This window comes from Fusarium solani (assembly GCF_023522795.1).
Source record: "Fusarium solani strain SB1 chromosome Unknown bctg00000011, whole genome shotgun sequence".
Classification (NCBI taxonomy): Eukaryota; Fungi; Ascomycota; class Sordariomycetes; order Hypocreales; family Nectriaceae; genus Fusarium; species Fusarium solani.
The window spans coordinates 2434758-2462173 of NW_027072149.1; the positions used below are offsets into that span (position 1 = coordinate 2434758).

Below are 27416 nucleotides of genomic sequence, written 5' to 3' on the forward strand. Positions count from 1 at the left end.
CGCCAAGATGCAACCTCGAGGGGGGTGTGAGGGTGACACTACGATACCCGGGGCAAGGGTTTGGGTGGCTTGCCAAGGACGATATTCTGCATGGAAGGAAGGGCCAAGATTTTGTGGTGCTTCGTGGTTCAGGAACGGATAATCGGTGATTTAGGAGACATGGGGATGATCCTACTTTGGTAGGATGTCGTGTGCAGCCTCAAGGAGGTGCTAACGTACCAACTACACGGTGCTTGCAGCACTATATACGGCGCTGTGTATCTAAACCAGTTCGCGGATCAGCTGACCACCGCTTTTTTACCTATTTTATGGCTGTTTCGTTGAATGGCGTTGTCGAGATCTACTATTTAAAATTCAAGCCGATCACGGCGCCAAGATCTTACTCTGCCGTCGCAGTGGTGATGAATTGTCACATCACAGAATCTTCAGGTGATGTAGTTCGGGGTTTCAACTCCGTCAATTAAAGGTCTTAAAGTAAATACTGGCAACAAATTCCGACCTCGGTATCTTTCTATGCATATCAAGCCCGCTTTTCTAATTTCATATCATGTGTACTGTGCCACTTCTCCGTGGCGTTCTAAAAGAGAGACCGAGCTTCAAGCTCAAACAGGTTGAGAGGATAGTGTGTGGGTTTAAAAGTGAGGGGCGTTGAGGGCAAGACCCATGAGGCAGCCACCGATGAGACCAGCGATGGGGATGGTCATGATCCAGGAGAAGACCAAGAGGAAGACTCGCTTCCAGTTGACGGCGCTGAGGCTGCCGTTGCAGAGACCGACACCAACGGTGGCACCAGTGATGCACATGGAGGTGGAGACGGGGAGCTTGTACTGGGAGAAGACGAGGACGGTGATGGCGGCACCCATCTCCATGGAGGAGCCACGGCTGGGGGAGTGGTAGGTGATCTTGTTACCCATAACTATTGTCTGTTAGTGACTGGTTTGAGTATATAGTGGAGTGATGCTTACCCTTCATGATGTTGTATCCGTAGGTAATGAAACCAATGCAAATGGTGGCGGCGACAATACCAATCTGCCAGAGAGGGACATCGGCCTTCTTCTCGGCAGGCTTGCCAGAGTGCCAAGCAGCGTACATACCAGCCCAGACACCGACAGCGTTACCGACATCGTTGGCACCGTGAGCGAAGGAAGCAGTGCAGGCAGTGATGATCTGGACGAAAGAGTACAGGTACTCAACCTCGTTGGAGTACTTGGGGGCCTTGGCGTAGACGCGAGCCATGCGCTTACCCTCGGGAGTACCCTCGATACCGATCTGAGCAGTGTGGATGTCGTAGTGGGCACCGTAGAGGAGAGCGACGACGATCTGGGCGGGGATGCGCTTGACGATGGCGATCAGGTTGTGAGTCTCGTGGATGGAACCGGCACCGATGGGGTTGGCGTGGAGAGTGCGCATAGCCCAGCCAAGAGGACCACGGGACTTGCGGAGCTTGGCGTGGTGCTTCTCAGTGTTCTCACGGAGCATTCGCTGGTAGCCCTCCTGAGTAGACTCGGCAAGGTTGAGGGTGTGCTTCTCGCTGGTGACCTCGTGGGCGGGGTGGGCGGGGGAGATCTCATCGTCGTTGCTGCCCTTCTTGGGGTCGTACTGGGTCTCGGAGTCCTGGTTGGAGGCCTGGTCGTCCTCGGCATCGTGCTGGATGACGGCGTAGTTGGGGACACGAGCGTTCTCAGCATCAGGAGGAGAAGGACGCTTGAACAGGAGGGGTCCTTGCCAGGCATCCCACCAGCGGAGAGTGTAGTCGCGCTTGATGACGACGGCGTGGACGAAGGGGACGAAGAAGATGGCGGACAGGATGAAAAGACCGAAGCCGACACCCAGGGTGACGGAAGCGATGTACCAAGCGGGCTTCTCAGTGAGACCAAGGCGGGGAGAACCCTTGTAGACGATAGAGAGCGTGCAGATGGTACCGGCGATCAGGAAGAAGAAGGGAGAGGTCCAGACAGCCCAGGGGACAGGGTTCTTGCGGACGTGGACAACAAGCTTAACAAGCATGAAGATGATGGCACCGAAGCAGCCGGCGATGGCGGGAGCCATACCGAGACCGGCAAAGATGGCACCGAGACCCTGGCCGCCGTTCCAGCCCCATTGGACCTTGCTAGCACCGACGGTAGCGATACCAACACCAGCGAGCGAGGAAATGAGAGAGTAGGTCGAAGAGACGTGGGCGTTGTGTCGGGTGCACCACATAACCCAGAGAGAGGCACCAGCGGAGGCACAGGCGAAGGCGAGGAGCTGGACACCGGCGTTGTCACGGAAGGCCTCCATGGGGATGATTCCGTTCTTGATGGTCGAGGCGGTTCGGGCGCCGACTGTGAGGGCACCGAGGAGTTCGAAGATACAGCAGAGGATCATGGCGCCTCGGTAGGTCACCGAGCGCGATGAGACGCTGGTAGCCCAAGCGTTGGCGACATCGTCTGTAAAGGGGAAGATGTTAGTGAATTGTGTCGATGCATGTGATGCGTCATAGGCGCCAGGGTGAGAGGAGGGGAAGTAGAGGGGAGCTACTTACTGGCACCGTTGTTGTAGGCCTCGAGCAGGGCGAAGCAAGTGCCTAGGGCAAAGACGTAGGTGTAATCCTCGAGCACCATCTTGACTGGTTTGGCTTTTTTGTTCGGGAAAGAAGGAAGAAGGAAGCCAAGCAGTCGAATGAGGGTGTGCTGCTGATGGTGGATGGAGAAGAAAGGGATGCTCGAGCAAGAAGAAGAGACAAATCGAGGGTCTCAGACAGCTTCTTTTAAACTCTCGGGGGCACTGGAGCTTTGCCTGCAGGACTGTCGATACCACCCCCACCTCGGACGCTACCCGCAGTCGAGAAGGCACTGCAGCAGAGACAAAGTGCCCTCGGTGAGACGATCTGGCTACCGATTACTTGGTGTAGACACCCAGCGCCGAAGCCACGCAGCAGTGGGAAGCGTGCTGGTTTGCCGCATTGGGCGTTCCCCTGTCAGTGTGCTCCCCGGGTGGTACATTTAAGCATAACCCTATGAGATTCGTTCAACACCCCACGTGGGCAAGATCTGAAGCTAAAGACGCTTCGTGATTGGGTCAGTGCTTGTCGGAAGCTGTGCAGGGGGGTGTGGGTGTGGCTTCGCCACGGCGTCCGCCATCAGACACCATCACCAGGGTCGAGATCCAATGGCGAGGCTTCCAGGCAGACACTCCCATCTGCCAAGTCGCGTGGAGCCGTCTTGGTCAAGTCTTGTCGATCGCCCAGAAGTTGTGCTTGATCCGAGGAGCCGCAGCCCTTGCTCAGTGGAAGAGAGCGTCGCGTGCGTCAAAATACAGCGCTCGTTTTTAGCTCAAGCTCCCCGAAGAGCTTCAATTTAGGCATGATTGATGATGTGAGGCAAAAACTATGCTTAAAGTCAAAGAGGAGGGACACACACACGAGCAATGATGGACACGTGGGGCAAGACACTGCTCAGTCGGTGGTCTTTGCCTGGTCCTTTTTGTCATATTTTCTCCTAGTTGACCAAGAAACTCCATCCTTCATCTAGAAACTCGTACGTAGGTTTCGCACGTACATTGTTTCGTGCGTGCCCAAATCTCCATCTTCTGGCTTGGCATCTTGGCACACGCACACACACACAAGACAAGACAAGACCTCTGAAAAAAATCTAGACTGCCCACGCCGTTACCAAACACCATCAAGAGAGATCCACCGTCGGTCTCCAAACTCGGTTAGTAGGCCCCAGGGCTCGCGCTGGCCGGGCTCCGTCCGACTCCGGGCACCAGCTGGGGTTAAGCTTACCCTGTTTAGGCGCTCCGTTGGCCCCTTCTAGCCATGCCTCCGGTGAGACGGGGTTTTTTTGAAAAGTTCCCTCGAGCTCGGTCGCCCAAACAGCAGGGAGGCAATGGCCACTTGTAACGGCCACATGGGGCATTGCTGCGATCTTATAGGAAGATGAACCGTTCGTCCAGATCCCCGGACAAGCAATAGCTGGAGAAGCCTAGGCCGAAAGATTGGGGAAAAAAGTCTCGCCACTTTTTTTGTCTCCAAGCACGTGAATCCTCCATTTGATCCTCGCGTTCCTCCAAGGCGCACTCCCACGAGTCCATTCAGAGGCGAGGCCTTTCACCGAGGAACCGCCACAACGAAGCCGCCCACTTGACGAACCTCTTCTCGTATACCGAGTACGATTGATTGAGGTAAATAAGCTTTGATCACGCGTTGGTTATTCTCAATCGTCGTTGTGAGGCAGCGGAAACGGTTGCTCCCCCCACTTTGTCTAGAACCTTGACTTGGTCAACGTCTCGCCTCACATTCTTGAACGATTGTCATAATCAGACAGTTCAACAATTTATTGCCACAGTCTTGAGGTCATCTCGAGATTGTTATCAAAGTCGGCAATGGTTGCCGTATGCCAAGCTGCCAAGTTCGCTAACATCGGGAACACCATTGTGCTGGGATGCCATCGGATCGCTGGCCGTCTTGGCCGTTCGTTATGTGACTGTCACCCGTTCAGATGGTCCATTTTGTCTTGGCCGTTCCTTGCACCCACGGGGACCAGAGGCAGCGCCTACATTGGGTGCAGCGATGCGCCCCAGACGCCAGCCGAGCTGACCTCGCATGACACCCCTAGCAGCGGCACGACCGTCGACAGATCCCCTTGATTTGTTCTGCTCCACTTGTATCTAATTCATGACGTGCGTTATGCAAGAGCTATAGCGGGATAGCCGTGCGACGAGTCGAGAGGCCACGCCGTAGCGGCGAGTTGATTGATCAGCCAACAGGTCCACTGATTGTTGGTGATTACAGCTGACTTGGGGTGTTGTAGCGCAGGATTGGCACTTGTCTAACCCTTGTCACAAATTCAATGTGAGAGATGATTGCCACAGTGACCATTCACATCACAGTGGTCAGCGGGTGCTGCCATTGTGTGTAGATCTTGGGTCGTTGGTGTTGAGGCCATCACCAAGACAGGCGCTGATCATGTCGATAGTTGCAAGTAGGATTCACTTCCGCCACCATGATAGGCAATGTTCGATGGCGTTTTAATTTTATTTCCATGGAGATTTGGGTTGTAGACATTTGATATCGATAATGTCTGTCTTGTGAAGCTTATTGTGCTCACATCTGAAATGTTTGAGATAGCGGCTCACCATTGTCTCATCAACACTTTCACCCAGCAACACCACGAGACGGCAATGCATAGTGAAGTGAAATCCTAAAGAACTGAAATGCGACCCAGAAGGCATATCTACTCAACCCTTTTCATTTTTATCACAATTCACATGCTTATCTTCACATTGACGTGGCTTAACGGGGACAACAACCTGATGAAGCCTTGCTACCCTACACCTCGAGTGAAAACAGGGTCAAGAGATTGACACTCCCTTGTGGATGCCACATCCTTGCAAGCTGATATCCCATCATGCATTATTGGCCATCCCGCGTTTAAAGCTGAGCAGCGGCATCTCCGCTCCCTGCGACATCGCATGAACCAATCCACCAGACCCGTGGGCACCCCTAGCCTCCTGGGTCGATCTGGCATTCGAGAGCTAGGCACAGGCTATTCTCTCCTAGGAATGGTCACCCGGACTCTCCATATTCTAGACGCATTCATTCGCCAAGGCTATCCTCAAATAACTTCTGCAGGCGCGGACCCTCGCTGTCGGCGACATCTGCACTGGTCCGTACCGACCCGAAGGGATGATAGGGGAAGAGTCTGGGCAATCTTAGTCGATGTAACATGATCTGATTACCTCTTGCCTTACCCATATTCTGGAACAAATGTGATTACGCTGTTAGGGTCTTTCTCCGCCCTCGACTTGACGATCCGGATCCAGAGCTTCTCGAAGAAAGCACGTTCAGCTGCGAAGACCGGGTTCAGTGGCTCTGGGCACTGGGTGGACTGTGTCGTGCTAATGCGCGTATGGATGTGATACACCTGTAAAACGCGTCAGAAATTTCTCGGTCAACGTGGTGGTGCACCGACATGAGGAATGACTCTGTCCAATAGCTCCTGGTCCTCCTCGCCAATGTCGAGCAGCCTCTCGCAACCGACAATCCAGTGCGAGAAGTCGCCCGTAATGCGAAGCCTGCCAACGTGAGTTGATTGAAGCCACAAGCTGGCAAGAAAGATGTGAAGACACGTACTCTGGTACCCTCTGGAGCACATAGTCTGTCACGTATGGGCTGAACAGCCCCCGGTTTCGATGCGTTTCGTGGCAAACTCGTCCTTCAAAGCCCAATTCCTTGTCGATCGGAAGCGTCCTCTCGAAGAAGTAAGCAGCCTGCTCCCACGACCAAAAGTCTCTTTATTGATGAATTGTTAGTTCAGTCACTTTTCTCACATCATGACGACTTACGCCCCAGACTGCGCGTTGATCTTGACCGGGTCAAGTACTTGCGCTCGCCGAAGCTCCTCCCGATATCCCTCGAGATGAACATCAGGCGTGAGGTTGCGCGGTCGTGGCCCACGATATCGATGCCACGCAGAGAAGACTCTATGAAGATCAATCGAGGGAATAATTGCAGGCGAACGTATAGGAGACGTACGTGATGCTGATCTTCAAGCCTAGGTCATCGCAGAGCTTCCGCACCTCCCACCGTTGATCCTCGTTCAAGTCATAAGGAACCATCTCCACACCGTCTGTCAATATCGAATTAATAACTCAGACATGTAACTCGTAAGACCGGTGGAAAGTCTTTAGGCGTCGCAAGCCGTGATACTGTTGACTTACCATAACCGAGTTTCTTCCACTCCACAAACAGCGGCTTCCAGGCTTCCAAATTCTCACCCGGCTCAACGCCCCAGGTAGACCTGAATCGCTCGATACGAACCATATTGAATCAGTTTTGGGCTAGCTTGAGGGAGGAAGTTGTGTAATTGTGAGACTGGTGTGTCGTCGTGTTGCTTGACTCATAGCCGATGATGGCGCTTGGGAGGTGATTAAGTTGAATTGGAGCAATATATACTACCCTCTTCTACCTCCGACACCGGGATCCAAACTCTTTTGCATTGCCGGAAACCTATGATTATTGGCACAGATAGACATGCCCGGCATAAGACGGCCATCAGTTCGGGGATGACGGTGGGTGTCCTCTTTGGACCCGGGGACGGGCTTCTTTGTTCCGGCATCCCGGGACGCAATCATAGAGAGCCCGGATAGATACAGGAGTAGAGCTTAATCGGAATTAATTTGAAATGAGATCTTTTACAACATTCTTAGCTCTTCTCAAGGTTAATTACAACTCCGAATCTCGAAAGCTCTCCTAACGTCCCCGCTCGCCTCGCCGCCGACGAATCCACCCTGAGCTCCGTCTATAGCCGTCAGGTATTGGGTGCTATTCTAGTAAAAAACAAAACGTAGTGAATTTTACGACGGAAATACTGAAAGATGGTCCCAATTAAAGGGGTGAGGGCTCAATGGTGTACCCAAGTAATGGCATTGGAAACGAAGGAACCGGATGTCTCGTACAAAGTGATGAAGAGACCAGGCCGGATGGACACGATCTGAGACAGCCATAGAGACGACAACCTAACAGCTCTTCATGTAGGATACAATCAAGATTGTTTGTTGAGCATTGAGTGAATGAGGACTTGAAAACTCGCAGCTAAGAAATTTGAGTCGAAGCAAACAGGGAGGAAACTTTGATATAGTCATCGTCGCTGGCCGGGACAAGGCGTTTTGGGCTTATATTGAGCAAAAATATTATCAAGGCAACTGAAGCGGCACGTAGCATAATGGCTTATGAGCACAAGCAAAGGTTTTTTGTTGTCACAGTCTATAGTTTTGCGATAGTCGCATTTTATCCACCAAAGCACACTTACTAGGCCATTGACAAACCCATGTGCTTTTAAGGCTCTCGCAAGCCAGTCGCTCTTGTTCCCGTCAGCAACTCGGCCTCCCCATCTTCCCTGACCAAGTAAATGTCCTCGTGGCGCACGCCAAACTTGCCCTCGAGGTAGATGCCCGGCTCATTGGTAAAAGTCATGCCTGGCTGCAGCAGCGCCTGCTTGTTGAACTTGTTCAGATACGGCGACTCGTGAGCCTTGATGCCGATGCCATGACCCAACCGATGGGTAAAGCCATAGCCATAGCCGGCGTTCTCGATGACCGTGCGGGCCGCAATGTCAACGCTGGCTGCTGTGTTGTTTGGTTGGAAAGCCTTCGCAGCGGCCGTTTGGGCGTCGAGCACGACCTGCCAAACCTTTTCCTTTTCATCACGGAGAGGATCCTCGGCGATTTCGGCATCATTCTCTGGCCCGTCGATGAGGAAGCTGCGGCAGATATCAGATGAGTAGCCCAAGTAATGGGCACCGACGTCGATGACGATCATGCTATGATAGGTGAGCTTCTTGCCCCCTGTGACAAAGCCTCCGTGCGGCAGAGCGCCGTGTTCCTCAAAGAGAACAATGTTGAAGAAGAGGCTGAAGCCGATGGAGAGCAGTGCGTTGTCGAGAATCGTCGTCACTTCATCCTCGGTCAAGCCAGGAACCAGACAAGGACGCATCGCCCTCACGGCAACAACGGTACCCGTGTTGACAGCTCGAAGTAGCTCAACTTCGGCCTCGCTCTTCTGCTGCCTGACGAGCTCAGCCTCGGGGGTAAGACCGACTGTCTCGAAGCCGACGGATTCTAGCCCGCGGGTGATGTAGTCTCGTATCTCCTCATCCATCATAAGCTTGATTCCTGTCTTGCCTTTGAACAGCCGCGACCTGAGAAGAGTCTCGTAGGGGTTCCAGTGCTCCTCCCAGATTACAATGTCAAGCTCTTCATCATGAGAAGGAATGCCGAGCATGCGGACACGACCCTCTTCGAAGCTGGGCGATAGGAAGGCTATCTTGGCCTTGACTTGGCCGTCTGCCAAAGTCTCGGGGAGGACAAGCATCAAGAAGGGGCGCTCCTCGGGCTCCCAAGGCTCCCAGTCCACCTGAGAGATGTTGCCATAGTACTGAAATGTGTAGCCAGGCTCCAGGACGAAAGCGTCGACGCCGTTCGTGGCCAGCGCCCTTGCCAGCTTGTCCCGGCGCTCTAGGAATTCTTGAGCTTCGATTGGCTTGGCATTGTCGAGGAACGAAAGATCAGCTTTGAGATTGTCAATTGCACATTGCTGCACTTTTTCGACGTCGAGAGTGCTATGCGCGTGAGAGCTCTTGTGCTGGCAAGGGAGGGTTTTGGTGAAGAGGAGAGCTGTGCAAATCAGGGCGACTGCGGCTAAACACCACGACAGTCTCGATCTGAGGTTGGTCTGGTGGTGTTTGCGGTACAGTAGTACCGTGGCTGAATCGTTGTATGTTCCCGGAGAACCCATCTTGACGCGGTCGAGTGTCGATGACAAGGGAAAGCCTCTCCGAGTGTGCCTGAGTGAGAGATAGGTATCGTGTCTCGGGGCCAGTTATAGCGCCGGCCCCACTGATAGGCCGCCGTGAGATAGGCCGGAGCCCAACGTATTGAACTGACGTACTAACTGGGGACCGTTGTAACTATACCCACTCCTTTCAGGCTCTCTGATTGGTGCCCCCAGCGTCAGATACAAAACCGGCTGCCATTCCCCACCCCCGGCCGGGGAGCGTCGCCGTAACGAGGAGGTCGAGGCGAAGGATCATCAGTGTCGGCCAACAGTTAGCCGATGGCCCCCGGCCAACACTGATAACAAAACTGTTAAGAAGTAGAGTCTTCCTGCGCTGCACCTGTTGGGATCTGCATCTGTTTCCTCCATACTCAAGGCGGCTCCCAAAATGACTGCTCAAGTTCAAAGCCAGGCTGTTGAGCCACATCCAGATACCGTCGACAACCACACAGACGACAAGAAGCATGCCTCAGACACCGGAGCCGAGGTCGAGGTCGGCACTGTCGTAGACGGCCCTGAAAAGACCTACTACAGCAGGCTCTCTGTCTGGCTAATGGTGCTCTTTTCGGGTCTAGCAATCGGCTCTGACGGATAGTAAGGAGCTCACTCCACGATGCTCTCGCTGATTGATTCTCTGTTCCCCCTTTCTATTGTTCTGTGCTTACGTATGTGCTCGTGATAGTAATGCTGCCGTGATTGGAAATGTCCAGCTCATCATGAAGGTCCTGTATCCGGACGCTCTAACGAGTTCCATCTCTACGCGTCTGAGTAACGCCTTTCTCATCGGCATGATCATTGGCATGCTCTTCTTCGGTCTCATTGTCGACCAGTTTGGTCGCAAGACCGGTGCTGTCGCTACCACAATCCTTCTGGTGCTGGGAATTGCTCTGTCCGCTGGTGCCAGTGGCGGTACTGATGTCGGCCTCTTCTGGATGCTCATCGTTGCTCGTGGTGTCGCTGGTGTTGGCGCCGGCGGCGAGTACCCCGTATCTGGTGCCGGTGCCGCAGAGGCAACCGATGAGAGCGCCCAGTACCGTAAACACCGAGGCTTCATGTTTGCTATGCTTGCTGATCTTTCGGCATCCCTGGGCTACGTCTGGGCCGGTCTTACGCCTCTGCTCTTGCTCCTCTGCGTGCAACAAAAGGAGAGCAAGTACGCCATTGTCTGGCGAACCACCTTTGCACTCGGCGCATTTCCTCCTCTGGTCATCTTTTGGTTCCGCATGCGCATGTCGGTTGCCACGGCGTACCGAAAGTCGTCGATGCGCAAGCAGCGTGTGCCATACTGGCTTGCACTCAAGAGATATTACCGTCCCTTGATTGGCGTGGCAACCTGTTGGTTTCTGTACAATTGGATCTCAATTCCCTTTGGCATCTTCAGCTCGACCATCATGTCTCGAGCCAACGTTGGAGACAGCATCGTCAAAAACTTGGGATGGGGCGTCGTCATCAACTGCTTCTATATCCCGGGCCCCTTTATTGGAGGTTACCTATCTGATAAGATTGGCCGCCGCAAGACCATGGCATTGGGCTTCACTCTTCAGGCTTGTCTTGGCTTTGTTCTCGGTGGAGCTGAGGAGCAGATTCAGAGCATCTTCCCCCTTTTTGTTGTCTTGTATGGCATCTTCCTGACGCTCGGCGAAGTTGGTCCCGGCAGGTATGACAACCCTGAGGCTCCATGCTCGTTTTCTAGCTAACCCGAATGTAGTACCGTTGTCCTGGCTGCCTCTGAGTGCTTCCCTACCTCTATCCGTGGCCAGATGCTGGGTTTCATAGCCGCGTGGTCCAAGGCCGGGGCTGCCATCGGAACCCAGGTCTTCACAGCCATCCTCAACTCATACACCGACGACCCTTCCAAGGGCAACCAGGTGGCTTTCCTGATTGGATCCGCATTTGCCGTACTGGGCGCTATCGTTGCATACTTTGTCATCCCTGACGTGTCGCGACGCCTGGAGGACGATGATGAGGCATGGAAGGCTTATTTGGAAGCCAACGGATGGGATGCCACATGGGGTGATTCCGAGACCAAGGATCCTTCAGGAGTGATTATGAACAGGACTGCTTCCTAACAATGACGGTTATATCCCCACAGTATAAAGTCGAATCAACAATGAATCAAGTATCAGTCTTGTTCCCTTGGGGTGATAACTTAGGATCACAGCATATTTTGGCAGAAAATTGAAGCACACAGTTAAGAGCAAAACCCCAACTGGCTAAGATAGTAACAAGGCTCGGCTGTCGGCCATGTCATTATCAAGACGCAAGCCCACCTTGCTCTCAGACTGTCATTATTTATCCGTCTGCGATGATCGGAAGGATCGCGAGGTCTCGGGAATTTCAGGGTTCACAGGGATCCTCTTCTGAGTCCGTCGGTGCTCCATTTAGATGGAAACGAACCGGAACACTCACACATGAAACTCCGAACTCTGATCAGCTTTCTCTTTCACATTCGATTTGGCGCCAGGCCAAGCTATCCTCCCGAATGCATACCCAGTTAGGAGCACCGAGGGAAATGTAAATGTCTCGGACAATCTCTGAATAGAGTCATCGGCTAAAAGAAACCCCGCTGACGCATATGGGCGTATAAAAGTTGAGCCGAACAAAAGTTGAGCCGAATAACCTGTGAAGAGACTTGATTGGTGCAGAAAGCTTAATAAGTTCCAAGGTTCGGGTCCCGGTTGGAGATGTCTCCTAAAGGGCGTCATGGACCGAGGTCTCCGCACTTAAAGCTCCGCCAAACAGCCCAAACTCAACGTTAACAACTCAGAAATTGTAATTTACCCACCATGTTTGAAGGATTCCAATCTTTTGACGTCAAAACGTCCAACGATAGTGTCACTATCAACGGGTTAAGGAGCGGTGACTCGTCGTCGTCAAAGCCTCCGTTGCTGTTACTCCACGGCTTTCCCCAGACCCTTCACATCTGGCATTGCGTTGCGCCTCAGCTCCTCGACAAGTACACCCTCATTCTCATAGACATCCGCGGTTACGGACAGTCATCCAAGCCGGGAGATGTGTCGGCATACGCTAAGAGCGCCATGGCTCGTGACTGCATCGACGTGATGGACTCTTTGGGTTTTACCGACTTCTACGTCTGTGCCCACGATCGAGGAGCCAGAGTGGCCCATAAGCTATGCGTCGATTACCCGGACCGAGTGCGCAAAGTTATTCTGCTCGATATCTGTCCGACGCTTGCCATGTTTACAAAGACCGACTTCGACTTTGCCAAAGCGTACTTTCACTGGTTTTTCCTCATCCAGGATGCGCCACTCCCCGAGATGATGATCGCTGGTCGGTCGAGGCAATTTGCGGAGCTGTTTATGGGAGGACGACAGAAAGATGGGTTGAAGTTCTTTGATCCGGACTGTTTTGACTTTTATGCCAAGAGCCTGGGAGATGAGGCGACCGTTCACGCCATGTGCAATGATTATCGAGCGAGCTCAACTTTGGACTTGGATGAGGCTAGGGCAGACTTGGAGCAGGGGCGTAGGATTCGCAGCCCTTTGCTTGTGCTTTGGGGAAAGCATGGGGTTATTGAGAAGTGTTTTGACGCTATCAAGGAGTGGAAAGATGTCACTGAGCCTGGTGTGTCAGTCGAGGGCTATAGTGTTGAGTCGGGGCATTATATCCCAGAACACGCGCCTGAAGAAGTTGTGTCTGCTGTTCTGAAATTCTTCAAATAGTTAGTTAGAGCTAGATGACCGATATCGATGTGGGGATCCTTTACTCCGGCTGATACTATTTCGACTCGAGAGGTCCGCCTCTCCAATCGTCTCCAGCACAAGCCAATACTCTGAGAAACACCTCAATCTTGACCAAAAAGCACCTGTGAGCTCAAAACATCAGATTCAACTTTCCCAATCCTTTGATTCGGATGTCGGATTCCGGGTTCCGAGGCTGTACGTCAATAATGGGGGCGACCTGCAGGCGGCCTTTTCTTTTGCCGACGGCCCCTCACCTCAGCTCCGACAAACGGTCATATTTAACGTCTTCGTCTATCGCTTGATAGTCAGGCTCGCTATCTTCAAACTACACCTTCTGTCTCTCAACTATTACAATGGCTGGAAAATCGCTCAAAATCGCCGTCATACCCGGGGACGGCATCGGCATCGAGGTAATGCCGTACGGAGTGCGATGTCTCCAAGCCGCGGCCCAAAAGTTCAACCTGTCTCTCGAGTTTGAAGAGTTTGACTTTGCCAGCTGCGATTACTACGAGAAAAATGGCTTCATGCTGCCCGACGATTGGAAGGAGACCCTCGCCAAGTTCGATGCCATCTACTTCGGAGCGGTGGGGATGCCGGACCAGGTGCCCGACAACATCAGCCTCTGGGGAAGTCTACTTAAGTTTCGCCGCGAGTTTGATCAGTACATCAACTTGCGTCCTTGCCGCCTCATGCCTGGAATTCCTTCTCCACTTGCTGGTCGCAATCCAGGCGATATTGACTTCTGGATCGTGCGGGAAAACACGGAAGGAGAGTACAGCAGCATCGGAGGAGTCATGTTTGAGGGAACAGACAGGGAGACGGTTGTTCAAGAGACCGTCATGACTCGCATCGGCGTGGATCGAGTTCTTCGATATGCTTTTGACCTCGCTCAAAGCCGACCGCGCAAGAAGTTGACCAGCGCTACCAAGAGCAACGGCATCAGCATCACCATGCCTTATTGGGATGCTCGCGTGCGCGAGATGCAAAAGAATTACCCCGATGTTGCTGTCGACAAGTACCACATCGATATTCTCACGGCGCACTTTGTGCAACGTCCTCAGATCTTTGACGTGGTGGTTGGGAGCAATCTCTTTGGAGATATCCTATCAGACTTGGGACCCGCTTGCACGGGAACCATCGGAGTTGCACCCTCTGCAAACATTAATCCCACCGGAGAATTCCCCAGTCTGTTCGAGCCGGTGCATGGGAGTGCCCCGGACATCTTTGGCAAGGGGATGCGAATCCGATCGGCATGATCTGGGCGGGCCAGATGATGCTCTCACATTTTGGCTTCAATGACGCTGCGGATGCCATGTTGAAGTCTATTGAGAGTGTTCTCGCTCGGTCTGACAAGGAGGTTATGACGGCGGACATGGAGGAAAGGGAAATACACAGAGCTTGGGCGAGGCTATCGAGAAGGAGATTTTGTCCGCTTAGGAAACGCGACTGCCCGGTTGAAGCAAGTGTTCATAACTGCACAAATTGAAATGCTCTGATGTGTACGAATGAGAAATACTTCAGATGCATCGGTATGGTCGTTGACTCGGCCTGCGATGTGGTTTGCAGATCAGGTGATGGGCTCGGCCAAGCACCACACATACCGGTTTGCATGCATGGAAGCGAAACAAGGAAGCATCAAAAATTTATGTCAAAGTAATGCGATTGGTGCCAAGGCCTGAAGCCCCTGATGATCTTCTTTCGGCTGCCATCAACTTGGGGGAAACACTGCTGACGAACAAGCCCAAAATGACCAGGTGCCAGTGAAAGCACGCGACTTCCCCGGCTTTTGGGATTCAACGTCATTGTCCCAGCTGTTGGCTAAAGCATTCAGGCTATTTCTCCAGTTTTCATCCCTGAAGCGGGTCCCCGGCCGCTACCCCAAACTCGCCTCTCAGCAACGGAATCGATCCCGAAGTGTCCTCAACTCGAATGAAAAAGGGAGAAATTTTTTCTCTCATTAAAAAAAAAAAAAAAAATTTAAAGTAGGCAGGGATCATGATGCCCGAGGTCCTGGGTAACCCTGACTCGGCCCCTGAAAAAAGAATCGGTGAGGGTAACGCAGATCATGCATTTGCGTTGGGTAGAGACTCAAGATCATGAACTTGGACGTCCCGCTTACGTTTGTAAACAACATGTCCAATAGAGTCGTCACAAAATAATTACAGCTGTGGGCCATTGTTAGGTAATTGGTGCCATGGCTTTGCTTGGCGTCCCTGCTGGGATTAAATGTTGCCAACTGTCGAAGGAGTCGTATAAAGAGCTCGTCGGTCGGCTATTCCTTTGTGCTTTCGCAGGCCTTCAGATCCGTCTCTTCGTCTTGCACTGGTTGGTGCCATAGCCTTGTAAATCACCGGCCATATGGAACCTAGAATTACTCGCCTCCCCATTCCTCGTCAAGCTGCTCTCCCTCCAGAAGAAGGATACGTCACACGCTGAAGTAGCGAAGCCAAGAGTTTCGGTCTGAAACAATGCATGTGTACATACAGGGAGCCAACTCGTGGCTTAACGAGCACGTCGAGGCATACATCCGCCGACACGTGCCCGACGCTATCTACTACGACAACTTTGCCTCTTTCCCGAGGGCGCGGACACAGTGTTTCAACTGTGCGATGGATGGCACATGAATCGACACTTTGCCGCCTTGAACAAGGCTAGCAATGGACTTCTCAACGCCTACCCCAACAGCGATGCACTCGCCCGGAAGGATCATCTGGCCAGGGTCGTGGATTACTGGACCACCAAGAGGCCAGACAGCATCCTCAAGGGTCATGTGCCCGCCACTGTTCGACTTTCCCTCGATTACAGCGAGTACGTTGATGACGCCCTGGCTGCTGCTGACGACCTCACACTGCTGTATTCGCTCGAGGACAATGAGCAGAAGGACGCAGCAGAACGCGATTGGTGGATTCTTAAACCGGCAATGATTGACTGCGGTCATGGAATCCGTATCTTCAGCACCATCGAAGAGCTTGCCGGCAACCTCGAACTTGCTGCCAACATTTCTGAGGAGGAAGAAGAGGACACAGACGAGGACGCCCAATCCGTCAGCACAAAGCCACAAGGGGACGATGAGCCCGAATTCTCGCCTAGCCTGTCGATTCCTGGCCTTAGCTCTCTGGATGCCCTGATCACGGCTACTGGAAAGCTGTCTGTTGACGCGACGGAGCAGTCCAGAATCAAGGAACCCCCATTGGTCATTGACGAGCACGAACGTATCCCGTCGGCCTGGATGCGCGAATTCGTCGCCCAGCAGTACATCGTATCGATCCCACCGCTCGATGGCAGAAAGTGGCATGTCCGAGCCTATGTCCTTTCAATTGGACGCCTCAAGGTCCATGTCTTCCGCGAGATGCTCGCTTTGCTTGCGCTGCAGGATTATGAACCTCCCTGGAAGAACCCGAGTCTCAAGTCTTCCCTTACCAACACAGCTCTTCAAGACGAGGACGAATTCACGAGCAAGGAGTCGATGAGAGAGTTTTGGGAAATCTCTGACGACCTGCTTCCCGGCGATTGGAAGAACAGCATCTTCAACCAGGCATGTGAGATTTCTGCTGAGTTGTTTCGAGCGGCGGCTCATACCATGGCGGACAAGTTTACACCCCTGGACAAGTGCTTTGAGCTCTTTGCGATCGACTTTCTCATCGACTCCAATGGTAGTGCCTGGCTGCTCGAGGTCAACGAGACACCGGCCTTCTATCAGCATGGATATGCTGGAGCTTTGGCTCTGCGACTTATGGAGTCACTTATCTGCGTGACTATGGAGCACATGGGCAAGGCGAGACTAGAGGACGAGAAGAATGCTGCTGCCAAGGAGCGGTTCATTGAGGTTCTAGATGCGACTAATGAACTCGCCAAGAGCAACATTACCGAGATCATGCCTGGAGATTAAGAAGGATGAATAAATGGTCATAGATCGATGTTCATGTTAGCAAGGAGTTCTATGATAGATTTAGAGAAAAGAGGGTGCATCACTGGTGGCTCTTTTAGATTATGCGACTATTCATACCTCACGAAACTTGCCATGTAAACTGGCATATTTCTCAGGAAGTATCAAAGGGAGCATCAAAGGCAGCATAACCGTCCATTGAGGAGAACTGCAATCTTGAGCTGAGAAGATACTCACATCATCGAGATACGGGCTAGTTTTGTTTGCGATTAGCTTACGAGGTTCATTCGTGGTTTGGTCTATTACGTCGAATGTAGTGTCTACCAGAGTAGAGTTTGACTATTCATAGTTCGCCATTGTTTGGGCTTATCGTTGAAAAGGAATAACCCTGACTTAAGTGCTAGATTCTAATAGACTACATAAGAATAAATGGCACGTTCAAGGAAGCTGAGAACATAGTGGCACAATGATGTTCGGGAGATGCAGGAACTCGAAAGGGTCGCCAGTTGACAGTGCCCAGCCAGCTTCGTCGACTTCAGGCGTAAGCCATTACAAAGAAAGTATTCTTCTTTTCTCGTTCAACTTGAGAAACACCAATATTGATAAATATCTCTCTGGGTGGTCTAGGTGATGGTATGTGTGCCACCGCTGCTCATCACTGGTACGGCTACCGCAATAGACATGCCGTTTTCAGACAGCCGCAGTTTGCCAATATTGGTTTCTGAAGAGCTGAACTTCCAACTGAATCTGCTTCGGCTGTAGTGGACTTGTGTAGGAGCATAGGGTCTTTGGCGAGCTTCTCAAGGTTGTAGTTGCCAAGCTTGTGATGGGGGTGTTGGCTAAATATAGCCCGGCTATTACTGCATGCCGTAATTTTGATGCCTTCGCGCTGGCGGCCTAATTGGGCGAAGCACATTTGACTGTCCAGAGGGTGAACAATTGACGGGAAGACTATCAATTTGGCCAATGAAGGTTGACCTGCGGTACTGTTAATATGACGAGGGAACGAGCAAGTATTTGTAGGGCTAGCTGAGGTTGACAATGGCAGTAGAGTCCTAGCTAATAGCTGCAGCTGTCCGCTTATGGATTGTTTCTGCGCCACCAATCCTCCAGCTATCGCCCCGGGATCTTCGGCTCAAGTTGCACAGGGCACAGTGAGATTTGTGGTCTCGTGCGCTGGCGTTTCAGATCTTGATTAATCTCCAGTGGCGTGACGAAGGGATATCCCTGCAACCCTTGCAACATTGAAGATTTTTGAACACAATTTTATATCTCGTATTGACTGACTATGAGAAATAGTAGAAATAAATAAGTCTCATGTCTTCCACCAGAGTTGATGGAGACAAAAAACTGGTTGCTGACCTGTGTTCAAGGTTGTGCCACGGCACAGCCTCTTTCTAAACATAGTTAGCAGCAGCAGCCAGCTCACAGACCCTGCCTGCCTAGACTTCGCGTGATGCATAAATATCCCCACAGCTGCCACTTCACATTTCCTCGAGGCTTGTGAAAAACGCCGTCTTTTCTCCTCCAAAGCAACCATTATTTGCTCGTCGACAGACTGTCGCCATGGCAGAACAAGGGTCATATGAGCTATTGCCCAAGACTCCAAGGCCTGCAGTGCAATCGGTCTCGCCCCTTCTGCCGACGCACCCAGCCACCGCACTTGGCTCGGCAAAGGGCAAGACCAACAAATTCCGTGTGGTTTTTTCCGTGTGGTCATTGGAACTCGGGTCGCTTCTCCTGAGTCTGTTATCGTTTGCTTGCCTGATTACTCTACTATTTGTATACGACCGCGAGCCCATCTCAAAATGGACCAAGTTTCCACTGTCTTTGAACGCCGTCATTTCGATCCTTGGTACCATTTCAAAGGCTTCCCTGGCATTCGTCGTTAGCATGTGTCTTTCGCAATGCAAGTGGAATTGGGTTGGGAACTTTGCTGAACCGCTGGTTGACTTTGATCGGTTCGATGCTGCAAGCAGAGGACCTTGGGGGAGTGGTCGACTTCTTGTGTCCATGGTACGACGCCCGTAAGTATCACCTTCTCTGTTTGCCTTGGTTGTTCCGCAGTAAGTCATGGACTGACTTGACCCGTAGCCACTGGGCTTCCCTGGGTGCGCTCGCAGCACTTATCCTGATAGCATTCGAACCCTTCCTCCAGGCCATCCTGACTTTCAAAGACCAAACGATCAGAGTTGACTTGAACGAACTGAATGAAGCTGAGCCAACCATCGGGAGCTGTTCTGTCCTGGATGCAGGAAGCTGGACTGGCACAAACCAAATCGCCCTTCTCAGCGTCCCGTTCACCGGCTCAAACGGTAAAAAGCTGCTCTATCAGGCGACTGTTGGCCGGAGGGTACGCGTCGACATGGGAATGACGGCTAGTCTCTGGAACGGGTTCTCCTATCTTGTCACAGCGGATAGTCTCTCGCCATCGTTCTCGTGCAGGACAGGAAATTGCACATGGACTAACTACACTTCGCTGGCCCTCTGCTCCAAGTGCCAGGATATTTCTCAATATGTCAAGAAAACGACGGGCGTCATCAAGGTACCCAAAGGGATCAGCTCAAGCGGATGGATCCTCGGGAAGGGCGACGAGCTTCCAGACATCAGCAACACCATCCCCGAGGCCAACATGCGTCAGGTTGGGAAGACGCTGGACTACACAAAGTACACGGTGCCAGGAATTAACCTGAAGATATCAAACTACAACGGAAAGACGAGGAGAGTGTCTGAAGATGAAAATTCGGCATATCCTGATACCTACCTCACGACGACGGCCACGACAAACCCCGGGAAGACATTGTTCTTCCGCGACTCTCGCACACTAGCCCTTGCTATTCAGTATTTTGAGGCGAATGAGACTTGGCAAGACAACAAAACCACGTGGGAAGATACCCCAGTTACGGCAAAGGAATGCGGTCTCTACTTCTGCGTCAACCAATATGAGTCTGTAGTCGAGCAAGGCATTTTGAAAGAAAAGGTGCTTGCTTCCTGGGCGAACAAGACCGTTGACTCATATACCGACAGCGAAGGAGCCCAGAAGGAGTACATGAAGTACAAAAACAACTCTCTGGATTTGGCCCCTGGATATGTCATTGTGCCGGATCTTCAGATCTATATCCCCGACAAGGACTTTCGCGTTCGCTCCGCAAATCTTACCCAACAAACATTCAATATCTCGCAAACGACGGTGGTTTCTCTTATCGAGAGTCTTAAGGAGGGATTTTGCGCTCGAAGCAGGAACGGCACCGAGTGCGACTGGGAGAATCAGGTCCTCGTCTATCCGTCTCTACCTGGCGATGGACCACCAGGATTCATGTTTGCACTGGGCGAATCAACCGGTATTCCAGGAACGATCGCAAATGTGGCATCAAGTGTGACCAAGTGGATGCGCGATCGCAAGTCGAAGTCGTCACCAGTGAAGGGCGAAGAAACCAGATCAATCGTCGTCACGAAGGTTCGATGGGCGTACTTGGCCTATCCCACAACGGCGCTCTTTGTGGGGTTCATGTTTGCAATACTGGCTATTTGGGAATCCAGCAACTTGAAGCGCCCTGTTTGGAAAGATAGCGCCTTGGCTACACTTGCATACTCTCCTGACGGAGAGTTTAGAGAAAGGCTCAAGGAGGCGGCAGTTTCTGGGAAACTATCAGAGGTGGCAAGAAACACGAACGTGAGTCTGGACTATCAAATGGGGCATGGAAAGATTGTATCGAGGGGAGAAAGGAAACAAAGTGCAGAGATTCCATGTTGAGTGTCGAGCTGGTAACACGAATCAGTATTGTCTTGTGAGTCCCTTGACCACTTTTTCGTAGCCACCACACCACTTACCGCCTTCAGCTGAGAAAGTAGGATATGATGAAGTATGATATCATTAATCTCACAGAAGTCGCCACCCACCTGTGGCTTGAGCGCTTTCAGTGCCAAATGTCGTGAAGATACGGTCAATTAAGAGAATATCCGCACGCCGCGAGTTGCCTCCCTGAGCTCTGATGCACTTTTTGGGAATGAAGCTCAATCTGTATTGCAAACGTCACTGCTCTGTGATTAATCAAACGATTCGCAGTCACCATTGAATTGATTGTAGATTTAGGTACACTCAAATAAGATCGATAACGCGTCTTTCTTCGCTAGATTCAGGCCAGTTTCTAACCACGCAACCAACGCGTCTGTAAATTGCGCCGTCAACATGCTCCAAGACCAAGCCATGGCGGTGTTGCACCTGCAGCCACCAACATGACCGCGCTTTTGAAAGACCAGCCTTGTCCCCGATGCTATAGCAATCCAACTTCAGCACAACATCGGAATTCGTCCCTCGGAATGTACCTAGCAGCCAAGCCTCCGGGTTTGGAACTCTGCTCCCGTGAACCAGACAACCTCGTACACGCAGCCGGCCCGTAGTAACTTGGCCCAGTGGCACCAAGGCAGAGCGGGGTGTCACACCACAGTCGATGATCTCCAGGTGCAAGCCCTTCGTGCTTTCGAGTGCACCAAGGGTCAAAGCACTACGTGGGTCCGGAAAGAGAACCGGACACTCGACTGACGCCCAAGACCAGCTTGGGGCGCGGTACGGGATGCACTGCGCGGGGTGACTCTCTGTTGGAGCTGCGAACCAGATCAGCTGATCAAGCAGATCATTTTCCCAAAGCCCTGCGAGGTATCTTCCAGGCCCGCCTCTAGACTGGACGGAGAGGTGGTGAATCTGGCTTGCCAGTGCTGAGATGGCAGGTAGCTTGTCCTCTGGAAAGGTGAGATTGCGGTGGCTATAGACGGCTACCATGTTTTTCCAGGCTTCCTTATATGGGTACTGGCTGCTGTGTTTGGGAAGAACCTTGGCTACTACACTTTGATGTTTTCGTAACCACGAGTTCCATCCCAGTATGCCTTGTTCACATCGCCAAGTCATGGTTGACGTGCCGTATGTCAAAGCCCGTCGGCAGAGAATTTGTTCTTGATAAGCCCAAGCACGGCGGTCCAAGGGTTCGGGAGAGGCGCCGTTATCCCAGAGGCAATACTCAGCGCTAATAACACCCACCGCCTCGCCCGGGAAAGCCATTGAGAGTTGGAATCGGTATGACACGGCATCCGGTTCTAGGCAACGTGGCTGAGAGTTCGATGCTAAAAAGCCTTTATCGGAGCTACCCGCGTTGGCTGCGATGATGGTGACTGAAGCATTCTGGTAGTACTGCGCCATCTGTCCGATTTCGGCGTCTTTGTCTTCAACTGAGTCCTGGATGATACAGAGTGCGTCGACCCAAAGATACTTGAGACCAATTTGCCTCGTAACCGTAATTGCGTCTTGAATGGTACGCGGAAGGGCCGAAATTGCTAGACATGTGGGGCCATCTAGAGGAGTGATTAGCAGACCTGAAGCCGAAATCGTCTGCCAAGCTGTGGTGATGTACCATTTGATAGAGGAGTTCCGGATTGTGAGTTACTGCCCCAGCAATAGCTGAGGGCGGCATACTGGCCGTATTCGGTTTGTGCCTCGTGTATTCTGACTGTGTTTTGGTTTTGCAGATCAAGTATGCGTGTTGGTAGTGGCACTGGCGCCGGGCGTGGACAAGATTGGTGGTGGGTATCACAGTCCGCCACCCACGACCTGATCTTTACAAAAGCAGCGGTGGAATGCACATTGAGGTCACAGTCCCGAGAGCTAATGTAAGCGGCTGCTTGATCGCCTAATCGGAAAAATGGAAATGTGAATTAGATACCGAACCACAAGACCGATGCGAGAAGGGGGCACTTACCGGGACATGCGTAAACCTTGAACCTGAAATGGCTGTGCATAAAGTCTCGCGCCGAAATTCCAGCACCGACTATCCCTCCGCGCAGAAGTATCTCATGGATATCGCAAGCTGACTTTCTCATGCCCTCGGGTCGAAGAAGAGCCTGGACGTTGAGGATTGTAGTCGCTGTGTCATGGACATCGAGAAACCTGGCCATCGGCCAAGTGAAGGAGCTTTCATCCTGTAGAGAATGCAGAGCCAAGCAAAGAAAGATGCTGCACATGCGGCAAAAGAATATTCGGCAGAATTATGTAGACTTCGGAGCGAGACTTGCAAGCTGAATCCTTCTCTGGATATGGCGTGATGCAAGCATTCCATATCTGCCGTGATGCCATAGCATCTAGCACAAGTGTTGGGGCGTTTTAGGGCATCTCTCATCCAGCCTTCGTGATTTCCAATACCACAGACATCCCCAACAGTCCGGTCAGGGAGAGACATTGGGTACCTAGGTTAAGCTGGGATGGATTGATTAAGAGGAAGTGGGTGGGTTGACCTGCGACAGGTAGAGAACAGGCGGGGGAGGAGGACCTCTAGCAGGCGGGAGGGAAATTTAAGAGCCTCGTTTGGATCAGCTTCGCCGCTCGCACCTGATTGGCCAGAGTGCGACAACAACGCGTACGGGTACTAAAATGCCGGCTCTCAACCAACAGCCCCACCAAGATATGATGAACAGGAGAAACAGGAAGAAAATCACTTTCTACTCCTGTTCAATTCATTATCGATTTTCCCTTGAATTCTTACGCCTTACATATGGTCTCCTTTACTCTGGTAACTGGAGGTACCGATGTGGGTAAGAATGGCTCATGTGGATAACTATTTATACTGGAAGTAGAAGAATTCGTTTACGGTATTCGGGTGTAATGCTGTTATTTATTGATAACTGTATCTTTTGCTATTATGGCTGATGGCATCTTTTAGACTTGTTATTGAAGATAATAATAAAGAATAATAATAAGTAGAAGAATAAGGCTCGCTTAACCTCAATTAGTACTCTTTCAACTGTAAAACGCGCCCCATTGCAATCCTGAGTTAGAACTTTCAGCACACCAGTACATGCCTTTGAGCAAAACTTAAAATCTCTTAGTTCATAGTGTGGTAGCTCAGAAAGATACTGCTGTGCAGTCTCGCGGCCTAAAGTATCTGGGTAACTGTTGACACACTGCCCTCAGCCCGCACTTTGGGTTCCTTAGCCTACCTAGGCTAAGCACCAGTTCATCTGAGAGCGGCAAGAACTCAGCTGGGGAAATGAACATAGGCCTGAACGTACTTGGGTTTCGCCTCGCAGTCCATTGGTATGCTAGGAGTAATCGAAATTGACGAGGGGTAAACAATGTAGACAAAGACACCTAGTTCTGGTAAAGGCCTAAGAACCTAGGCGTTCAACAACCACTCAATGCCCTTGATCATGTTCTTCCAGTAATCTTGACACCTGTCCAGCTCAGGCCAGTTGGTCCAGAACATATGTCCATACCCTTCATATAGCTCAAGTCGGGTGGGAGCCCCCCACTCTTCTTCCAAAGCCCGCTTATAGATAAGGGCATGATCTCGAAGAGGATCCAGTCCTGCAACCTGGAAGAAGGTTTTGGGTACCTTGTGCTTTGCCTCGGCCGCAGGCGGATACCATTCTTTCGCAAATGGTGAGAAGAGAGGTGAGTGGACGTCTACCTTGAGTAGAGTTTCGATGAAGCTACCAGCTGTGGAAGCTTCGGGGCCCTCAAGAAGAGGTCCCAAGACAGGGTCAGATCGGTTGGTCCACATGCTGGTGTAGTCTTGTCGGTACTTGTCGGGCACCATCTCAGGCGGAAGAAGGTAAGGCACACAAAGCCATTGGCCGGTGATGGGAGGCTGTAGCTGTTCCTTGATTGAAACATGGACCAAAACCGCTGCAATGTTTGAGCCTGCAGACGATCCGCCGACCATGAAGCCTTTGGTTGGGTCTGCACCGACCTGAGAAGCATTGGCAGCAGCCCACTTGAGAACATCCCAACAATCGAGAACGCCAGCAGGGAAAGGATGTTCTGGTGCCAGTCGATACTCCGCATTGAGACAGACTGTGCCGAGATCTCTCGCGAAGTGTCTGGCGTTGGAGTCTTCATCCGCAACGTCGCCCATAACCCATCCACCTTCGTGGAAAAGTACCATTAGAGGGCTCTTCTCACCGTTCGCAGCTGGTCGATAATACTTTGTCGGAATTTTGTATCCATCTCGTGCTTCTATCAGAATCGTGTCTTCAATGACCTCCGGTATCGGATCAGGCACTGGAAGCATATGCTTCAAGCTATCCAGGTGCTGACGTCGTGCTGCGCGGTTTTCGGGGACAAAGGGGAAGCCTGGGAATGGACGCTGAGCGATAGCCGCTTGCAGCTTGGGGTGTCTCTCTGGAAATTTGGAATCTGCCATGATGCTCCAATTGATGATTTGGAGTCACAAATTATCATGTAGGAATGGCGAATGTTTAAAATGTTCCCTCGTTGTGACAATGGAGGGGATGGTTGTGATGATCTCCAACTATCGCGGCGGAGTCAAGCTCTCAGCAGTGGCGAATCATTTTGGGCCAAAATGCTTCGTCAGCGAGAATCATGTCGATGATAGGGGGGATTCGGGTCAATGGCTTGAGACGTGGTGATTATCTCCTATTCTGGAAATACGCGTCACGACATTAGATTGCCTCTAATGGAAATTAGTCCGTAGGTATTTCTCTTACTTTCTGGGCCCCTTCCCCTAGAGTTATGCTATATCTATAATAGCTTTCACTTTAAATAAAACTTATAAATGTCGCTCAACACGATAAACCCAGGGTCTTGAATCAAGGACACCTAGTTTTTCCCGTCCAGGGTCGCCTGTTTCACTTTGCCAGTCATGGTGATGCGAATTTGGTGATCTATTAGGGTCAAAGATCGGGCTTCCATAGTTCTATAGTGCCCGCTGTCTATTTTTGAGACTCTCAGGATAGTTACTAAGATGCTTTAATCTCTAAGTGTGGTGAACGTTAAGAATGAGAAGGAAAAAGACTGCCCATTTTATACTTCCCATTCGCCTACTCCCGTCTACTTGTGGCAAACCCGAGAGATCTGAACGCCACTAGACCATATGCTGTTGCTCGGTTGCTTGCCCTGATCCCTGTTCTTCGATCCTGAGTAGGGCCTTTGTGATCTCCTCGTCCCAATCGGTACAAAGGACAAAGAACAGTTCAAGAGAAGCCACAAGTCCCATTCCTATGCACTGACCCATCCACAGGCCCGAGAGCTCTAGACCTTTGAAGGCCATCCACGCTCCTAAAGGGAGAGCGATAGCGTAGTAGCTTGCGAGGTTGGCGGCTGCTCCGATGTGTTGCTTGCCCACGCCCCGGAGGGCGCCGCCACAAGAGCCATTGATGGCGTCGGCAATCTGGAACAAAGCAACCCATGGCAGGACGTGAGAGACGTAGTCCACAGTCTCGGGATCAGCTGTGAAGAGCTTGGCGAAGTGGTTGCGAGAAAGGATGAGGGTCAGTAGGATGATGCTGGCCATTGTGACACTCAAGATGATGGAGGTGTACGCATGCCGTTCAGCACTCTTTTTATCCTTTGAGCCAAGAGCGTTGCCGACCCGGACACTGGTGGCAACACCAATTCCGAAGGGAATAGTCACAAGGACTTGGTCGGCGGTCATGAGAACGCTTTGCCCGGCCAGGGGCAGTTCTCCCAGGCGTCCCGCAACCAGGGCGATGATCTCGAATGCCCAGAACTCTGTGCCGAGTTGGACAATTCCAAGTGCCGCCATCTGAGCAAACACGCCCAAGTTCCTCAGGCACGCCCACGTCCAGCCGCCCCAGCACTCGTATCCCTGGACGAACCTGGCATACAGAGTGAGAAGGATGAAGGAGAGCCAATAGCATATCCCAGTGGCAAATGGAGCCCCCATCAAGCCGATTTCGAGTGTATTGATGAACAGATGGTTGAGAAGTGCGCTAAGTGGAGATACAAAAAGCATGATGTAGGTTGCTGGCTTGATAATGCCTTGGGCCTGCAGATACTTCTTCATGATCTCAAAGTAGATGTATCCGAGACTGCCAGGAATAAGGCATGTGAGGAACTTGGCAGAATCGTGTGAAAGGCGAGCGTCCTGGCCCAGCAGTCTAAAGAGCGACTCGGAATAGACCCAGACGACAGCCACGGGAAGGTAGAACAGAGTCAAGACAACAAAGGAGCGTTGAAGAAGGATTCCAGGCTGATGCTTGTTGGGACTTCCTGTGAAAGCTGCCGATGCAAGCGTATCGAGAGCAGTTGAGCCTCCCTGGCCAATCAGCCATCCAGAGCAGGTACCAAACATGTAGGCAAAGGCTGCGACTGACAGATCTTCGGGTCTGGACCTTCCAACAATGATGATGGAAATTGTCTGAAGCGAGTTCTGGAGGATATAGGATATGATGACCGGCAAGGAAAGTCGGAGCAATACCCAGCATTCGACAAGGTAGCGCCTTGCCTGGGGGCTGAGGCGGGTGACAGGTTGTAGAGGGAAGTCATTCTCTCCGGACGGTAAGAGACTCGTCTGCTCGTTCGGTTCCCGCCGCAAAACATGGGCGGTACTTGGAGTGTGTGAAGCTGCTTCTCGTCAGGTTCGTCGTCAATATGGAGAAAGATGTTGTCGACTTACATGCGTTGTCTAGTTGCGCCATGTTGCAAACCGTAGTGTCACCAACTGGGAAGAACTGCTGAACTGAGCTCACAGCAACTTGAAAG

At 51.8% G+C, this 27416-nt stretch overlaps 11 protein-coding genes across 11 annotated transcripts; 5 read left to right on the plus strand and 6 right to left on the minus strand.

The window, feature by feature from the left end:
- Positions 1–632: 632 nt before the first annotated feature.
- On the minus strand, positions 633–2603 carry MRS44_015919 (uncharacterized protein; the record flags this gene model as incomplete). The annotated part of the gene is made up of 3 exons (XM_046276750.2): positions 633–916; positions 966–2429; positions 2525–2603. 3 exons carry the CDS (start codon positions 2601–2603, stop codon positions 633–635), a joined length of 1827 nt encoding a protein of 608 aa, XP_046129919.1.
- A 2975-nt stretch (positions 2604–5578) lies between these two features.
- Positions 5579–6805, minus strand: MRS44_015920 (uncharacterized protein; the record flags this gene model as incomplete). The annotated part of the gene is made up of 7 exons (XM_065619406.1): positions 5579–5684; positions 5734–5906; positions 5955–6057; positions 6116–6274; positions 6328–6465; positions 6518–6611; positions 6703–6805. 7 exons carry the CDS (start codon positions 6803–6805, stop codon positions 5579–5581), a joined length of 876 nt encoding a protein of 291 aa, XP_065475478.1.
- Positions 6806–7819: 1014 nt separating this feature from the next.
- On the minus strand, positions 7820–9277 carry MRS44_015921 (uncharacterized protein; the record flags this gene model as incomplete). The annotated part of the gene is made up of 1 exon (XM_065619407.1): positions 7820–9277. One exon carries the CDS (start codon positions 9275–9277, stop codon positions 7820–7822), a length of 1458 nt encoding a protein of 485 aa, XP_065475479.1.
- Positions 9278–9704: 427 nt separating this feature from the next.
- On the plus strand, positions 9705–11385 carry MRS44_015922 (uncharacterized protein; the record flags this gene model as incomplete). Its single annotated transcript, XM_046279558.2, has 3 exons — positions 9705–9910; positions 9999–10973; positions 11025–11385. 3 exons carry the CDS (start codon positions 9705–9707, stop codon positions 11383–11385), a joined length of 1542 nt encoding a protein of 513 aa, XP_046129916.1.
- A 717-nt stretch (positions 11386–12102) lies between these two features.
- On the plus strand, positions 12103–12999 carry MRS44_015923 (uncharacterized protein; the record flags this gene model as incomplete). The annotated part of the gene is made up of 1 exon (XM_046276749.2): positions 12103–12999. The coding sequence occupies one exon, from the start codon at positions 12103–12105 to the stop codon at positions 12997–12999; it is 897 nt and encodes a 298-aa protein (XP_046129915.1).
- Positions 13000–13373: 374 nt separating this feature from the next.
- Positions 13374–14276, plus strand: MRS44_015924 (uncharacterized protein; the record flags this gene model as incomplete). The annotated part of the gene is made up of 1 exon (XM_046276748.2): positions 13374–14276. One exon carries the CDS (start codon positions 13374–13376, stop codon positions 14274–14276), a length of 903 nt encoding a protein of 300 aa, XP_046129914.2.
- Positions 14277–15640: 1364 nt separating this feature from the next.
- On the plus strand, positions 15641–16909 carry MRS44_015925 (uncharacterized protein; the record flags this gene model as incomplete). Its single annotated transcript, XM_046270251.2, has 1 exon — positions 15641–16909. The coding sequence occupies one exon, from the start codon at positions 15641–15643 to the stop codon at positions 16907–16909; it is 1269 nt and encodes a 422-aa protein (XP_046129913.2).
- Positions 16910–18472: 1563 nt separating this feature from the next.
- On the plus strand, positions 18473–20858 carry MRS44_015926 (uncharacterized protein; the record flags this gene model as incomplete). Its single annotated transcript, XM_046272851.2, has 3 exons — positions 18473–18933; positions 19001–20579; positions 20793–20858. The coding sequence occupies 3 exons, from the start codon at positions 18473–18475 to the stop codon at positions 20856–20858; spliced, it is 2106 nt and encodes a 701-aa protein (XP_046129912.2).
- A 147-nt stretch (positions 20859–21005) lies between these two features.
- On the minus strand, positions 21006–22918 carry MRS44_015927 (uncharacterized protein; the record flags this gene model as incomplete). The annotated part of the gene is made up of 3 exons (XM_065619408.1): positions 21006–22252; positions 22312–22407; positions 22657–22918. The coding sequence occupies 3 exons, from the start codon at positions 22916–22918 to the stop codon at positions 21006–21008; spliced, it is 1605 nt and encodes a 534-aa protein (XP_065475480.1).
- Positions 22919–24066: 1148 nt separating this feature from the next.
- On the minus strand, positions 24067–25095 carry MRS44_015928 (uncharacterized protein; the record flags this gene model as incomplete). The annotated part of the gene is made up of 1 exon (XM_046280135.2): positions 24067–25095. The coding sequence occupies one exon, from the start codon at positions 25093–25095 to the stop codon at positions 24067–24069; it is 1029 nt and encodes a 342-aa protein (XP_046129910.2).
- A 681-nt stretch (positions 25096–25776) lies between these two features.
- Positions 25777–27352, minus strand: MRS44_015929 (uncharacterized protein; the record flags this gene model as incomplete). The annotated part of the gene is made up of 2 exons (XM_046279557.2): positions 25777–27278; positions 27331–27352. The coding sequence occupies 2 exons, from the start codon at positions 27350–27352 to the stop codon at positions 25777–25779; spliced, it is 1524 nt and encodes a 507-aa protein (XP_046129909.1).
- Positions 27353–27416: the final 64 nt, after the last annotated feature.